This window comes from Vulpes lagopus, chromosome 4 (assembly GCF_018345385.1).
Source record: "Vulpes lagopus strain Blue_001 chromosome 4, ASM1834538v1, whole genome shotgun sequence".
In the NCBI taxonomy this organism is placed as follows: domain Eukaryota; kingdom Metazoa; phylum Chordata; class Mammalia; order Carnivora; family Canidae; genus Vulpes; species Vulpes lagopus.
The window spans coordinates 10,242,199-10,259,083 of NC_054827.1; the positions used below are offsets into that span (position 1 = coordinate 10,242,199).

General features: G+C 35.2%; 1 protein-coding gene across 1 annotated transcript in view; it reads left to right on the forward strand.

Annotated features, from left to right (window-relative positions):
• The first annotated feature begins 1,083 nt into the window (after positions 1-1,083).
• Positions 1,084-16,885, forward strand: part of LOC121489509 (GTP:AMP phosphotransferase AK3, mitochondrial-like) — a 119,942-nt gene continuing 104,140 nt past the window's right edge. The window contains exon 1 of the mRNA XM_041752614.1: positions 1,084-1,326. Within this exon, the coding sequence (XP_041608548.1) occupies positions 1,084-1,326 (243 nt within the window). The remainder of the gene's footprint in view (positions 1,327-16,885) is intronic.

Sequence of the window (16,885 nt, forward strand, 5' to 3'; positions counted from 1 at the left end):
TTGCTGAATGTTCTTTGTAGGGCAAAAGTGCTCCTGATGGAGAATTACTGCCCTAAATAAAGATTGTGCTTATTTCTTCTCTTCTTGTAATAATATGCCTTGGTTTATATTTCAGTATAATTGCTGGGCTTGCCCTGATCCATCCTCAATCTCTCCCTAGCAGTGCTTACACAGATAGGAGAAAAGAATACAAGGTAGTTTCGTTCTTCATTTTGGAACCATCCAGCCCCCAAGGTGATGAGTCCAGTGGCTTTGGTCTCATTAGCATAAAAAGATTTCACAGGAATTTCAAACTGTTACTACAGTGCACATCCATGCACACCCATATACACACACACACAGAGTTATAAACAACCCAGTAGTTAAAAGCAGAAGCTATATAAAAATATAGCTGAACGGGCCCCTGGGTGACTCAGTCAGTTAGGTCATGATCCTGGGGTCCTGGGATCAAGCCTCGCATCGGGCTCCCTATTTAGCGGGGAATCTGCTTCTCCCTTTCCCTGCCCCTCCCCTGCACTCGTGCTCTCTCTTTATCTCTCTCACTCTCTCTAAATAAATAAATATATGAAACCAAAAGCAATATAGCTGAAAATAACAGGAAGTATATATATTTTGTTTGTTTGTTTTATTTTTTACTCGAATTGTATAGAAAAATATTGGTTAAAAACATTAAGACGTTTTGTTCCTTTACTGTATCAACCACACCATTCTTTCCAGCAAACCTTGCCTGTGAAAATGACAATACAAAGAAAACTGTCAGAATATGGAAGATTTTGTTTCCTATAATGGGATATTGTAGAGAAGGAACATTAAGGATTATGTTCCTAATCCATTGCACAACTCCAGTGGTGCAAGATGGGACTGCATAATGTATCCACTTTCATGCCGTCTATTTTAAGCACCCAAGTTTTATGATAAAGAAGTTAATGTGGTTTCCAGTAGTGTCTAACTTACCCTCAGGGAGTAGCTCCTGCTGTGAGACCTTGGCTCATTATGGATTATTTTGTAGCATCAGTCATGCTATGAGATGACAAGGCTTTATAAGACAAATATTATGGATCAATCTTCAGAGGCCAGCACGACATGCAGCCAAAAATCCTCATTGGCAGAACAAAACTGAAAGCTCTTAATGAATTCTGTTACCGTGGCAGCATACTGTCAAATTATGCACTAATAGCAAAAGAGCTAGAAAACCATACCAAGAAACCAGCATGTCTTTTGGCAAGCTGGAGACCAGGGTCTGGTGCTGAGCTTCCAAACATTCTAAAGCAGAGAATTAACTTCAGAGTAAGCCAAAATCCTTGTGCAAACTCTCCAGGCTTTCAGGTGTGAATCCCAGAGCAGCTACTTGAACATGAGGTTTATTTATTTTTTTTCTTTTCTTGTTGCTTCTTTGTATATTTTAATTTTTTTTAAAGATTTTTTTTCCCAAATGTAATTAGATGTTAGTTGGTTTAACAATAAAGCTACCAAAGGGGAGATGAGACTACATTTTAGGGAACAGAGTTCTATTTTATAAGTCAATTCCTATGCTGTATCAGCATCTGTAATTTAAGACATGGCAGGATTTTAAGGCAATTAGCATAATATAAAGTTGACCAGATGTCTTTCATTGCTCAGGAATGAGCCTGCATTTTATATTTTTGTCTTTGGACGATAACCACATTGAAATCTTTCTCAAATTGAATCAGGTAGATCATGTTGTAAATCACCTGAAATATCAGGAAGTCAGAGATTTAAATGATATGTATATAAAGCATCTGGGAGAAGAATGATGTACAAGTTATCTGTAAAGATTCATTTATCTGTAGTATTTCTTTTCTCTGTTTCAGGGCTGTTATTTCCCAGTTTCCTAAAACTTTGGCACTCACATTGCGAACTTACCCGAAACACTGTTTCCTTTGTTCTTACTCAAATTCTGTGCACTGATTCTGATCTTGCATTAATTTCCCTTTTCTTTCCCAGAAAATACAGCTTTCCAGGTCTCTTCTCCCATTGTCTTTGTTTGGTTTGGTTTCTTGAAATGAAAGGAAAGAATATGGCGATGGAGATGTTGATTTCAGACTTGCTCCCTGAAAACCTAGAGGTTTAACAGAGGTGGCTTCTGAGCCTGTAGGTGGAGAGAGAACACAGGGAGCAGAGGGGCTCTAGGCTTACATTCCAACTTCCATGGCAGCAGTTGTTTTTTGTTTTTTGGTTTTTTTTCAAGATTTTATTTATTTATTTATGAGACACAGAGAGAGAGGCAGAGACACAGGCAGAGGGAGAAGCAGGCTCCTCACAGGGAGCCTGATAAGGGACTTGATCCCAGGACTCCAGGATCAGGCCCTGGGCTGAAGGCGGGCGCTCAAAAGCTGAGCCACCCAGGCGTCCCATGGCAGCAGTTTTCAAATAACACTCTATTTAAAGAAAGATTTCCACAACACAAATATCTCAACAATGATAGAACCCACAAAGCTATCAGATCGAGAGTACCCAGGTAGGGCATTTGATGAAAGAAAACTATCTAACTGAAAAACAGAAGTGTGGGGAGGTTGAAAGAATTCACTGTGGATGTTTTATTCCTGGATTAATCTTCCTTCAACCACCTTGAAATGGAGCTCACCATGAAAATGGAGCTCAACACGTGGGTTGAACTCATGACCCTGAGACCAAGACTTGGGGTGAGATCAAGAATCCAATGCTTAACCGACTGAGCCATTCAGGAACTCCCACCCCTCCGACCCCTCTACCCCTATTTCCTTCAACCACCTTCAGTGCAATGTCAACAGAATAATCTGGAACTATTCATTTCCTCCCATTTTATAGTAGTTCCTCTCCCCCCAAAAATCTAGTATGAGGGACGCCTGGGTGGCTTAGTGGTTGAGCATCTGCCATCGGCTCAGATTGTGATCCCAGGGTCCCGGGATTGAGTCCCACAACTGGCTCCCTGCATGGAGCCTGCTTCTCCCTCTTCCTATGTCTCTGCCTCTCTGCCTGTCTCTCTCTCTCTCTCTCTCTCTCTGTCTCTCATGAATAAGTAAAATCTTAAAAAAAAATCTAGCATGATTTCACACCTTCTGCCATCTGAACAGGAGCCAAGCATCTAGTGGTTCTAGAGTATTTCCATTGAGTGGGACCATAAGATAATATGAAAGGGAAAAGATGTCACTAGGTACGGAGACAAGCAAATTAACAACTATCTCCAATGATGTCTCTATTGTTGTCCCAAAGAAAGATTATATATCTCAACAGTTTCTATGGCTAGAAAATCATTTTCATAGGAAAAAAATGTTACTTTTTAGTCATTAATATATTTTCACTCAATATAAATTTATTTTCACATACAATAAAATTTATAATTTGTATCATAATAAGATGTAAAACTAATTTTAAAGTTAAAAAATAAATTTATACCAAAGCACTTTAGAGATTTTTCCTACATTAATGAAAACAGAGTTTGGAATTTATAGGACATGATGTCAAAATGCTAACACTTCCTTGCATAATATGAAAGAGCAGGAAGTCTTAGATTGCTATTTTCATTTAAGTCCTTGAAATTTACCCTTAATTAACTGCTGTTAAACAGCTTTTTCAATGATGTTGGATAGTAAATAGTTTATTATTTATCTCAGTTCTTTTTTCTTGAGGAAACAACTCTTATTGGTATAAGTTTTCCACTATATAAAGGAAAATTATTTCTTAAATTTACAATAGAAAATTTAATACATTTTCTTTTAAAAATACTGTTTTCTCTAAATCCAAGCAGTATGAGTTTGTTTTTTTAATCTTAGCATAGGAAAGAACTATGTAAAGAGGTATTTTAGGTTACATTATGTCAGCAGATTTTGGTTACTTGGGAAAAAAATATTAAAATAGCATGTTTCTAATTTTTTTTATTAAATTTTACCTCCTTTGTATAAAGCAGGAAATACTTTGGCAAGCTACAGCTTTTAAAATGAACATTGAGTGTTTTACTAGAAAAAAAAAAGACTTTGAAAGTTTCCTTGTGCTTTTAACAGTGGCTGGAAAAGGAAAAGAAATTAAATAGATAAATGGCTAGAGTAGAAATGCACAGTTACAATGGAATAATACTTAAGTCCAAGTCAAGTTTAAGAATAGAGTATATTTTAAAATATCTTCAGAGGAAGAAAAATGTTATCTTTTTTAGGATTAGAAATTTGCTTTTTAAACATGTATTTTCAGATGATTTTACTTGTGATTATGTATGTCTGATTCAAACCATGTTATGTTTCTTTCTGTATTTGGCAACAGTCAACCATGAAAATTAAAATTAGCATTTAAGAAATAATTCAAGGAAAAGATTCTTCCAATAATATTTGCCCCAGTGAGCTGGGTAATTCTTGTAAATTGGTCTTTTGGCCTGAGTGCTTTAGATAATTACTTAAATTCTCTATTTCAGGTTGAATATTCAGATAGTACTCAATATCAGGCATATGATAAAAATGATTTATTTTTTCTTCAGGAACTTGATGAAAGATTGAGTGAAACAATATACTTCACTATACCTACCTGCGTATTGACATTTTATATTCTTAGATTGTTCAGAAGCAGTGTCTCTTTAATTTGATTAGATCTTTTTACCTATTGTCATTTTCCAATTTGATGGATTATCAAAGATTTGTTCAATCAAAGAGAATTCTGGACAAATGGTGAAACATTAGTTTCTATCAGTATGTAACTCAAACTATTCTTTATTCTGTCCATGCAAACCAGTGATTAGATTACCTGTAAACATTACTGGGGTAGGGGAAATGAATGCATTATTTACTCCAGCTAGGGTGTTTTTGGTTTTGTGTAATTGAAATTTTCTTTTCCTTTTTCAGTAGTATTTTTAATTTATGTTGTGCATTGAGAAATAATTTTCCCTTGCCTTTTGTAGTTTTTAATTCATGAAAATAAACTTAAACCAGGAGATTATAGTTATAATATTTCTTATTTATTAATGTAAAAATCCTATTAACTATTGCGATTTAGACTTTATTATATTTTAAATTAACATATTCCTGTTTTGTGACTTTTTAACAGGGAATAACTCCAAGCTCTCCTGGTGGATATAGATTTTTGCTGCAAGGAAATAACAGTAAGTGCTTATGTGTGTGCAATAACTTTTTAAAACTATAACATCTTAATATTTGGAATTTGATTATACTTAAATGCATGCAAAAAGTTAATATTATTATTTAAATTTAGACTCCCAATTTATACTTTTGATAAGATATACTCACTCTAGTAGTATTTGCCATAGAATTTTAAGATTGTTGGCAGATCATTTGAATAATGGAGGAATATAGATCCATGGCCAAGTCTTTACATTTTGTCCAACGTGTTTGTTCTGTTGTGCTATATAAAACTTTTTTATGCTTTTATGATATTTCTTATCTCTTCGATTAGCTGTTTTACAGACAGTCTGCTTTCTATGGGCAATTATTTGAATATTGGTTTTCAAATTTTGGATGGTGGGATATTCATTTTGCATTAATAACAGCTTCCGGAGCAAACTCAAATTCATCTTTTGCAGTGTTGCATTTTAAATAGTTTTCATACAAATACAAGTCACTAAGTCTTACATTAATCTCACAGAAGGTGGGAAGGGGCATCTTTCTCCCAAATGAAGTTAATAGTAAAGTGGAAAGGAGCAACTTCTCAGCTATTCCACAGTGCATTTTCATAATGGTTTAAATCTGTGTTTATTTCAGATGTGAACATAAGTAACTTTTGTTTTACCTGCCATCCTGGCTTATCATGTGCCTTTCTTTACATTAATGTAATTACCTGGGAATTATCTCTATTCCAAATTGAATAGGGAAATATCAGCATGCTGCAGGCTCTGTGCTCATCCAGGAATTAAAGTAATTTAAGATACGAGGTTTTAAATGGAAACTCTCTTTGTAAGGAGAAGACGTAATTCACTGCCAGAGGTATCTTCTCACGGAGGCCTCTGGAGAGAGACAAAAATGCTCTCCAAAACCTAAATTCTTGATTTTCTAAATAGTTCTGATGCTGTTATCTTATCTACTCAGACAGATTTCTAGTTTGTTGTGTGGTCTGGGCTGTGACCTGGCTTTTGATCCTTTGGATACCAGTCCCTGGGATCTTCCTCACTCAAAAGTTGAGCTGCTTGGTGTCAGTCCTATCTGGTGATCTTCAACTGACTAAGCCTCCTCAGGCAATTACAGTGTCTTCCTCAAATATGATGAATTAAATATATATATAATATATATAAATATATATATATTATAGACTAGGGAATGGTTATACCTATAAAATTGCTGCAAGGCTCATTCAGGAACTTGTTGTATTGTAAAAGAAATTATTTTCTGTTTGGGGGATTCCAACTTCACCTGTTTGTGACAAAAGTTGTAGATACAGGCTTCAGAGAATGAGTTGCATGGATGTTTAAGAAGTGTTAACAGTACTAGTTTTGTGATAGCTTAAATGTGATGTAAAGTGACTGTTGAAATGACTCAAACTATTGCTTTTTCTTACTGTGGAAAATAAAGAGGAGAAAGGGCAGAGAAGATATCTTGATACATGATACGTGTGAGCAGGTCCATTTCCTTATAACCAAATGACAATCATTGATTGTAGAATCACATATTTATTATGCGATAACTCAGTTGGTTTGAACTCTCTTTTTCTTAAATGTTCTAGTATTTTTCAATCTTCAAGTCATGTCTATATACTTTCTAGGAATAATAAAATATAAATACGAGTGAGTATAAATGAAAAATATATATTTATACAAGTGCATATACATTTATGTAGGTATATATGTGTACACACACACATCAGCAAAATTATATTTTCTTAGGTTCCCTAAATGGGAAGCTTTGAATACTCAGACAGAATTTTATTTACCTTTGGATTATTCTAAATGAGTTTGTCTCTAAATCTTCAATCTCAGTCTGTTCTTATTTTGTCCTTTATCCATGCATTGAAGAACTCTTGGGTGGCTGGATGTGTGGTCTCAGATACTGATGGTTTAGGGTGGAAAGATTAACTTCCTGTCTACTAGTTGCCTGTAGGCTCCTGGAGAAAATATGAACATTTAACAAATTTAATTCATTGTGGTGAGAATTGCAATAGAAATCAGGATACAGTGGTTGGGAAGTAAGAGGTAAGTGACAAGGCCATCCTGGAGATCTAAAGCCTTGTTTTCTGGAGGAGGTATTTCTAGAACCATAGTATCTGTGTGCAACAGATGGCGGGGGGGCGGTGGTAGTGGTGGTGTTGCTGTGTGTGTGTGTGTGTGTGTGTGTGTGTGTGTATGTTCTGGAGTGTGGAGTTTGGGCACGGAGTATGGGGTGAAAATGAAGATGAGGATGAGAAGAATATAGGAATCATTCCAGGCTCTATGGGAATGGAAAGCTGTATGCCCAGTAGAGTGTAAGATCAAGCAGACAGGAGAGCGTTGCATGCTCAGGGAGCACATAATAAAAGTTGCCAAGTGGCAGGAAATTGAGAGATTTTAGAACATAAAATTACATCCACAACTCTACTGAGAAGTTTGCATTTCATCAGACTGTCCCCCAGGAAACAAAAGGGAACAAACAAAATCCTACTGGATTTTACAACAGTATGGGGCATTGGAGGTGTCTTTGGGAAATATCAATACAGTGGCAATTTTGAAGAAGGAGTAGGAGGGATGGAGAAGGAACAGCAGAAATGGAGATAGGAAAAAATGGGTTAGGAAATTATATTAGTCGTTACAAGAATTAAGTGATGGCCGACTTATCAAAGGAGGTAGCTTTATGGGTCGAACAGGAGCCTGAAAAACTCTACCTCTGAACAGTGCAGACAAGACTGTTTATCTGAGGTTTTATCTGTCCTGTTTGAAGCAGGAAATCTATGGGATGATTATTGACTGAAAGACGCATGGGTGGGTTTAGCTAATGCTAAAATAAACAGCTGCAGAAACACAAAGATGTCATGAGATTTAGGGTTCTGGAGTCTTCTCCGGTCCTAGGAGGCACTAGGTATGATTATGGAGCCCAGTTCAGGACCCAGACAGAACCCATTGGCTATGACCATGTTTTCTCTCTTTTGTATACTGTCCAACACAGTAGCCACTGGCCTCACAGGACTGTTATCATTAAAATCAATTAAAATGAAATGAAATTACCAATTTCCTTCCCCGTGGCATGTACCACAATTCAAGTGCTCAAACACCAAATGTGGTGAGCAGCTATGCTATTGGACAGCACGTAGGTTGCCAAAAGTCATATCTGACAAAGCCATTCTAGATTTTCAAAGGACTCCTGAAAGAATGCTATTTTGAATCACAAAAGCAAATACGTAACTAAAAGCATTTTAACGTTTATACCCTTCTAAAACTTTTAGAAATAGAGAGACTTAATTATATCCTTCATCTGTAATCAGTTAGTCTGGTGAATAACATCTGAATTTTAATAGAATGAGAAAATTTTAAATCTTCAAGTTTATATTTGATGGATTTTTCTTTTCCAGCACAGAGAGCATAACTAAAAGCTACCCTGGCATCTTACAGAACTGACAAAAAGATTATGGTAATAAATCACAGGGACCACTGTAGAGCAAGACAGTTTTCTCAAAATATCTTATTTTCTTAATGTTTTTTCAGCATCTCAATTTCCATCTTTAAATTCATTAATAAAACTTATTGATGTCAGTTCTCACTAAAAGATGATACCATCTGGGAAAACAATCTTATTAGATTGTAATTTCCAGGGCTCCATATGTAAACTACAGTTCACCACCTCTGACCTCTTCAAGTGTATAAGATAGAAAAATCTAAAATATCAGTTTTTAATAATAGTGTTCCTAAATGATGGAATATTTTATTTCTGAGGGAAATACACCCTGATTGCACAGGGGAAAGCCAATTTGCTCTCTAATTACACACAACCTGAGTTCATTACGTGTGGTCTGTAGGTTAAAGGATGTTTCACACCTGGAAGAATGTTGATTATAAACAGATTACTTGATCTTCCTTTACCGTTATTTGCAGATGAGATATTCTACTTGGGGGAGAAAAAAAAATCAGTTGGAAACAGTGTAGGAAGGAAGCTGTGAAGATCGGAGTTAATTTGTAGCTATAGCCCTGGCCTGGTTTTCAGAGAGCCCTCCCCGTCATATTATTTACTGATTTACTGGCCATTTGTATTTGCATTTGGTTACTTGTCTCACACTTCAAACACACACACACACACACACACACACACACACACACACACACAGAGTCACACAAAACAAGCCTGTATTTCATCCTCTCTCCCAGAAGAGAAGTTTATCAGTGTTTTTGTCTGTTCAACTTCGACATTGTAAAATGGATCTCCATTCCCCTCTGTCAGAAATAGTTTCATGATTGGTCTCCTTGACTATGTACCTTCCTTCTTCCTCGCAGATTCATGTAGGGCATTGTTTTCATCATACCCCCTTTTATTCCCTCACAATCCTTTACAGAGTACACTGATCCCACAGAGTAAAATCTGGCCTTTAGCTTTGCCTTCAAAACTCTTCCAATATGTCCCTGTCTGCAATAGGGACTCTTAAATTAAGTGACTGACTATCAGCTATGTTGCTGATGTTCTGGCTCCCCTCCAGCTGGTAAGGGCATTTGTTCCTCCCTCTGCCTACCCTCAGCTCCTGTTTTCTCTACCCTGAACTCTTCCACATTCAAGTTACTTTCTCCAGATAGCCTTGATCTCTCAGGGTCCGAATTCCACCCGATATTTCTCACTTTTCCTGGAGTTTATTAGTTTGGTTCATCCGCATGCTCCCTGGTGACCACTCTCAAAATGAAATGAAATTAATAATGCCTACTTAAGTCTATTAGTCATGTCCGCCTAGCTTACTTGAGGACAGTTGTCACATAATAAACTTACAAGATCGTATTGGCAAGGGGACACTCTTAAGTTTCTGTTGATTGAGAATTCAAAGAACAAGCACCTTGACCTGTGCATCTTGATCAACTCACTGACCCATGCTGACCTTAGCTGCAATACAGATAGAATTCACAAAATACCATTGTCCTCATTTTGCTCTACAATGCTGGGGCATAGGATTTTCTTCTCAGAATTTCTAAAGAGTTATAACTCCATAAATATTGCTACCCTGTGTGTCTAAAGATCAAGCCCATTTCTAAGATAACATTAATGTGTTCATGTAGTTACCTTTAAAGAAAACATGAATTTTTAACTTATCTGCCCATAAAATATTAAGTTCTCTGAAGTAACTACTATGGTCATTTCTGTCTTCATTTATAATAAACATTTCATTCAGTGGAAATGAAAGGCAACATATTTTTTTTTAATAATTGTATTTATTAAGATATACAGATATTACAAGGGATCAGCTTTTATGTTTAAAAAGAACTTAAGAAACATGAGAGTATCTTCTTTAGCTACATCTGTAGAAGAAATACAAGTGTTTAACATACCTAATGACCACTTCAGTGTCTCCTGAAAGTACACCTAGCAGGTATAATCAATTATCCAGCTTTCTCATACAAATAACTTACCTCATGCAATTTCATCTTCCATTGTCACTTCATGTATAAATGATCCTCATGGAATGAAACCAAGGATAGCCCGATTGTGATGGTAGAATGAGAAAGACATATTTGGAGTGATAGGAGACTTCATGCAGGGGATAAAATGAGGATGAAGAATGTTTCCTATTAGCTATTGGAAAGCCTGAGGGATTTCCCAGGTATGAAGAGGGAGAATGGCAAAGATAGATTTTGACTACATGCAGTTACCTGAAATTTGACCCAGGATATGAATTTAGAAAAAAAAAAAGCTACTGTAATATGATTATGCAAAGTCGTGTTGCCTGTGTTTGCCAACCTTACATGGAGCATATTAAGCAATTGTGATCATTTCTAAAAATGGCAACTTTAGGTGTGGAAATTAATTAGAATCAGGGTTTGTGAGAATTATGCAAATTTGATTTATGGTCATGAATTTGAAGTTCAACTTTATATTGAAACCAATTTTATTTCCCCCTGAATGAACTGCTGAGTAAATGGCTCATTTGAAACTGTATTTGGTTTTTTTGTTTGTTTGTTTGTTTGTTTTTGTTTTGTTTCATGTTTTTTTTTAAATTTTTTAAAATTTCATTATTATTATTATTATTATTCAAAAGAACATAATATAAATGCTTTAACTGTTTGAATAAGGGGATTTTATACGATTAGTCACTTAGCAGAGTATAGCCTTGTAGGTCTTGGCAGCAGACAGAATTATTGGCTAGAATGAGCCAGAAGCTGTTTTTCCCTGAGGTGGGCTGAACTAGAAGAGTAGTCAAAAGGAATAGGACTATTCTGGAGCTTGGTCATTGGGTCAAAAAAAGGAAATTCTAAATAGGGAAGCATGAGGAAAGAAGGACCCTGCTGATAATGAATGGAACCCAAAGTAGGTGAGGCAGCTGCTCAGAGACTGGGGGGTTCGAGGAGTAGCCTGAAGTCAAGAAGCTTGGCCGTGTCTTCAGACTGTGTCCTTGGTGGCGTTCTCAGTTTCCAGAAGTGGTGTTCACTGCCCATGCAGGCACATGGATCTGATTTTAACTGACAGCATCAATCAGCCTTATCCCATCACTACTTAGGAGATTTTATCTCTGAATCAATACCATCTGTGTCAAGAGGGAAAAAAAACAAAACCAAAAACATCACCACAAAACCAAAAAGATACGTTTATACATATTCATTCCTTCCAATTAAAACAAGCAAAGCAGTACAAAAAGATGAAGAGATTATTCAAGACAATCAGCTGGATCTCATAATTTTGTGTAATTTCCTTATCTCCACTCCCCAAACACTATGAATTGTCTGTTGGTATAAAACAATTGCTTCACATGTATTTATAAGAAATAATTCAATAAAATTGAATTCAGTATTTATTTGTAGGTGCTGGTTAAGAATAGAGGATTGGAGTCAGACATACTTGGTTTTAAATCTTGCCTGTATTAATTTCTAAAATTATTCTTGGTAAAGTTAAATAAACACTTTGATCCTTATATCACTTTCTTATTCTTATTAATAATAATTATCATTTTTACTGAAGTATGGTTGGCATACACTACTATATTACTTTCAGGTGTACAACATAGTAATTCTATAATTATACACATTATGCAGTGTCCCCCACAGTAAGTGTAGTCAGCATCTGCCACTATACAAATTTATTACAGTATCATTAACTATATTCTCTATGTGCTACTTTTCACCTCTTTGACTCATTTATTTTTGTAACTGGGAGCTTGTACCTCTTAATCCCTTTCACCTATTTTGCCCATCCCTCACCCCCTAACCTCAGGCAACCATTACTTTGTTCTCTGTATTTATGAGTCTATTTCTTTTTGTTTTGTTTAGATTCCATATATAAATGGAATCATATGGTATTTGTCTTTCTCTGACATATGTTTCTTAGTTTCTTAATATCCTTTCGATCCATCCATGTTGTCGGAAGTGGCAAGATTTATTTTATGCCTGAATACTATTCCATTGTGTATCTATACCATTACTTTATCCATTCATCTATTGATGGTTACCTAGGTTACTTCATATCTTGGCTATTGTAAATAACTGCAGTGAAGATAGGGGTGCATGTATCTTTTTGAATGAGTGCTTTTTGTGTTGTTGTTGGTCAATACCTAGAAGTGGAATTACTGGGTTATGTGGTATTTCTATTTGTAATTTTTTTGAGGAAATTACATACTGTCTTGTACAGTGGCTGCGACTGTTTGCATTCCCACCAACACTGCACGATGCTTTCTTTTTCTCCACATCTTTATCAACACTTCTTATTTGCTGTCTTTTTGATACTAGCCATTCTGACTGGAGTGAGATGATATCTCATTTCCCTAAAGATTAGTGATGTTAAGCATCTTTTCACATGTCCATTGTCCATCTCCATATCTTCTTTGGAAAAAACATCTTTCCAGGTCTTCTACCTACTTTTTAATCAGACTGATTGATTGATTATTTATTTATTTATTTATTTATTTATTTATTTATTTATTTTTGGTGTTGAGCTGTATAAATTCTTTAAATGTTTATTTGTAAGTTGTTATAGGGATCAAAATAAGGTTGTGTTTATCAAGCACTTAGGAGAAAAACTAGCTAGGGAAGGAAGTACTCCTGAGTCTGATTCCCATGATGTAGGCTCTACTCCCAACCAGTGGTCTGCTTTTGTTTTTGTTGATACCCTAGCTCCAGCAACTTTCTGCAATTTCCTCTTCTCTTAACACCTGTGAAGACTTAAGCCAAAAATTTAACTTTCTCAAAGCAACCTGGGGGCGGGGAGGCCTTAGGGCTTGCAATTTTAGATACTAAACTCACACCTGTTTGTTCTTACTTTTTTTCCTCTCTGATTTTCCTTCTTATTATTATGTTTTATTTATCTATTTGCTTACTTATATTTATATATTATATAGTATATTATAAGCCTTTTATTTTTATGCTAAATTATTTTTGTTTTGTTGCTTTAAATTCTTTATAAATGTCAGAGGTTTAGTAAATAAGATATGTCTTACCTAAAAGTATAGAATATTGATTTTTAAAAATAAGCATTATCTGTATGTAGTTGGAAACATGAGTTACAAAATAGCTTATTTAACTCATAGGTCAACTGAAGATTCATATTTATTATTTGATTAGTGATCTTGATGTGTCCTTGCTTTATTCTGAGAAACTATAGAATTTAAAATCTACATATGTATATAAGGCATTTGAATTATTTGATTCAGTCAATTCAAGAAAATGTTATCTTCATTACAGCTTCCACTTCATTAATCTGGTTTGTATTCTTTAATAATATAAACTGTAAATTTAATAATAATCCCTTCCACAGTCTGAGATTTCTATCATAGTAAGATATAATGAAGTCATGTTGTGTCAATATTGTTTTGCTTTCCTACTTGTTGACTGTGCTTTTGGAAGTGAAACAAGTACAAATGATAGTAATATAACTTTATACCAGTCAACTGATGAGTGATGCCAATTTACTGAAAAAATGATGTTGGCTTCATGACTAACAGCAGTCAACAATCAGTCAAATCTAGGGCTTCCTAATACTGTAATTTTGGATCTTAAAAACTGTATATAGTTTATAATGATCATATTTCTAAATAAAAAATAAGTAATATTGATGTAAATTTGAGTATGTTTTCCTACTTCCCATTAATGTATAGAAATCAAGAATTAATTTGATTATATTTCCTTTTTAAGATTATATTTATTTATTTTAGAGAGAGAGTGCATGGAAGTTGTAGGGGGAGCAAAGGAAGAGGGAGAAGACAGGGGAAAGAATCTCAAGCAGACTCTGTGCTGAGCACAGAGCCCAATATGGGGCTGGATCTCATGACCCTGAGATCATAACCTGAGCTGAAACCAAGGGTCGGCTGCTTAAATGACTGAGCCACACAGATGTCCCAATTGTATTTCAAATATATTCAGAATATTTATCATGTAAAACATGTTTCAGGCTCTGATTTATGAAACAAAGGCTTAAGAATTTCTAATGTCCTTTTAAAGTTTTGTTTCATTTTTTTTCATTTGTCTTACTAGAATTTTTTTCTTTTATTAAATATTTTATTTATTTATTTATGAGAGACACAGAGAGAGAGAGAGAGGCAGAGACATAGAGGGCGAAGCAGGCTCCCTGTGGGGAGCCAATGCAGGACTCAATCCTGGGACTCGGGAATCACACCCTGAGCTGAAGGCAGATACTCAACCATTGAGCCACCCAGGTGTCCCTGTCTTGCTAGAATTCTGTAACTCAGGGCATACTATTGTTAAAACAAATGTTGAGGTATTATTTAAACTATAATTTTAGTTAAAAAGGAAAATTAATAATGTGTGAAGACATTTTACCCAGAATAATCTTGTACTTATTGCTTAGGAGGTCAAATTCTTCTAGTTCTAAAATCAATATCCTTATAACTAAAAATATCTTTGATCTACAGTAACCAGGTCAGTATTTGTCTACTCTTCATGAAAGGTATACTGGAGAATTTAGTTCAATAGTTTTTTTCCTATTTTATACTATTTTTGTTTTTCATTTGCTTTATTTATTTATTTATTTATTTTACAGTGCAGTAAATTTGTGGTCTCTCCCTTTTTTTAAAAAAAGATTTTATTAAAAAAAAAGATTTTATTTATTTATTCATAAGAGACTCAGGGAGAGGCAGAGACAGGCAGAGGGAAGAGAAGCAGGCTCCATCCAGGAGCCCAATGTGGGACTTGATCCTGGAACCCCAGGATCATGCCCTGAGCTGAAGGCAGATGCCCAACCACTGAGCCACCCAGGCATCCCAAATTTGTGGTCTCTAATAAAAACTAGTTTTTATTTTCCTGTTTTTGCTAGCTCTTAATACTTTAAAATCCATAGGCCATTGTCCACTGAGTACCAATACATCATGAAATAAATTTAAATCATAAAATTTGAAGTATTGGCTTTTAGGCAAGAATAACTACTTCTATGGCAGGATTTTGGATTGTCAGAAAGATACCACAAGGTGGGTACCATCTTCTCAGTCTATGCCTAGAGTTCTGTTGTCTGTAGTTATTCCATCACCCAAATAGCTAAAGCCACTGTCATGTTCCCTCGCTACATCATGCTTTCCTTTGAGCTTACTTGTCAAATATTGAGTTATTCCTGGTTCTGATTTTGCCTTATCTTCATGGTATATTCTTCTCATTGACTCTTCCACTTTTTTTTAGGTCTATCCTCCTGTACTTTTCTTCTTTTACAAATAAGATTTCACTTCTCATGATTTTAATTTAAAAAAATCAGTTCCCTAGGAACGCCTGGGTGGCTCAGCAGTTAAGCATCTGACTTCCAGCTCAGAGTGTGATCTTGGAGTCCTGGGATCGGGTCCCACATCGGGGGGCTCCCAGCATGGAGCCTGCTTCTCCCTCTGCCTGTGTCTCTGTTTCTCTCTCTCTCTCTCTCTCTCTCTCTCTCTCTGTCTCTCATGAATAAATAAAATCTTTAAAAAAATCAGTTCCCTAAACTTCCATACAAATCCACCCCATCATTTTGATTCCCTTAGTTCATGGCCAGATCCTTCTCAGATGCTTCAGTTATATACCCTTTTATACTCTCAAGAAATTTCTACTCTGATTGTCTTCTTTCTCTTGATGTTTAACCTCTACTTCTCCTAGCAGATTGTTCCTAGTAGATTTAAAATATCTTTAAAATAATATGACACTGTAAGTAAAAACAACAGAAATCCTTGTTCAGTCTCTCATCCCTCTCCAACTAACTACAACTATGTCCATATCTCTCTTGAGATATATGATATGCTCTATGTATATATCATAGTACATATATGATATACTTTATCTTGGAGATATATAGCGTACTCATATATGTTACTATATACTATACTAGACATACGGCATACCAAATACTAGAGATTATTTTGTGGGTTTTTATTTATTTTTATTTTGTTTTTTGAACCAAAGTGTTGATAAAATTTATCTTGAAATAATAAAAACATAAAATCACTTTATGTGGAGTATAAATAACAGAAAGAACCCCTGTTATTTCTGAAAATTTTTTTAAAGTTTGTTTTCTGTTTCATATTTTATTTTGCTGATACATCCTAGTTGTCTTTTGAATTGAAGGAAGATACTTATCTAGTTGTGGGACTAATCTCTGAGATAAATTTCTTTATCTGTAAAAGGATTATTTTTGGTACCCACAAGCTCTCTAATGCTAGGATGAGGACATTTAAACCTTGGCCAGGCAAAATATGTTTATGCTTTAGTATTTTTACCATGTTCATATTTTTTCAAAGACAATAGAAGCTCTTCAAAGAGAAAATATGTCTATGTTTTGGGAAGGTATTGGATAACTTAAGAACATAATTAGGGACACCTGGGTGGCTCAGCAGTCGA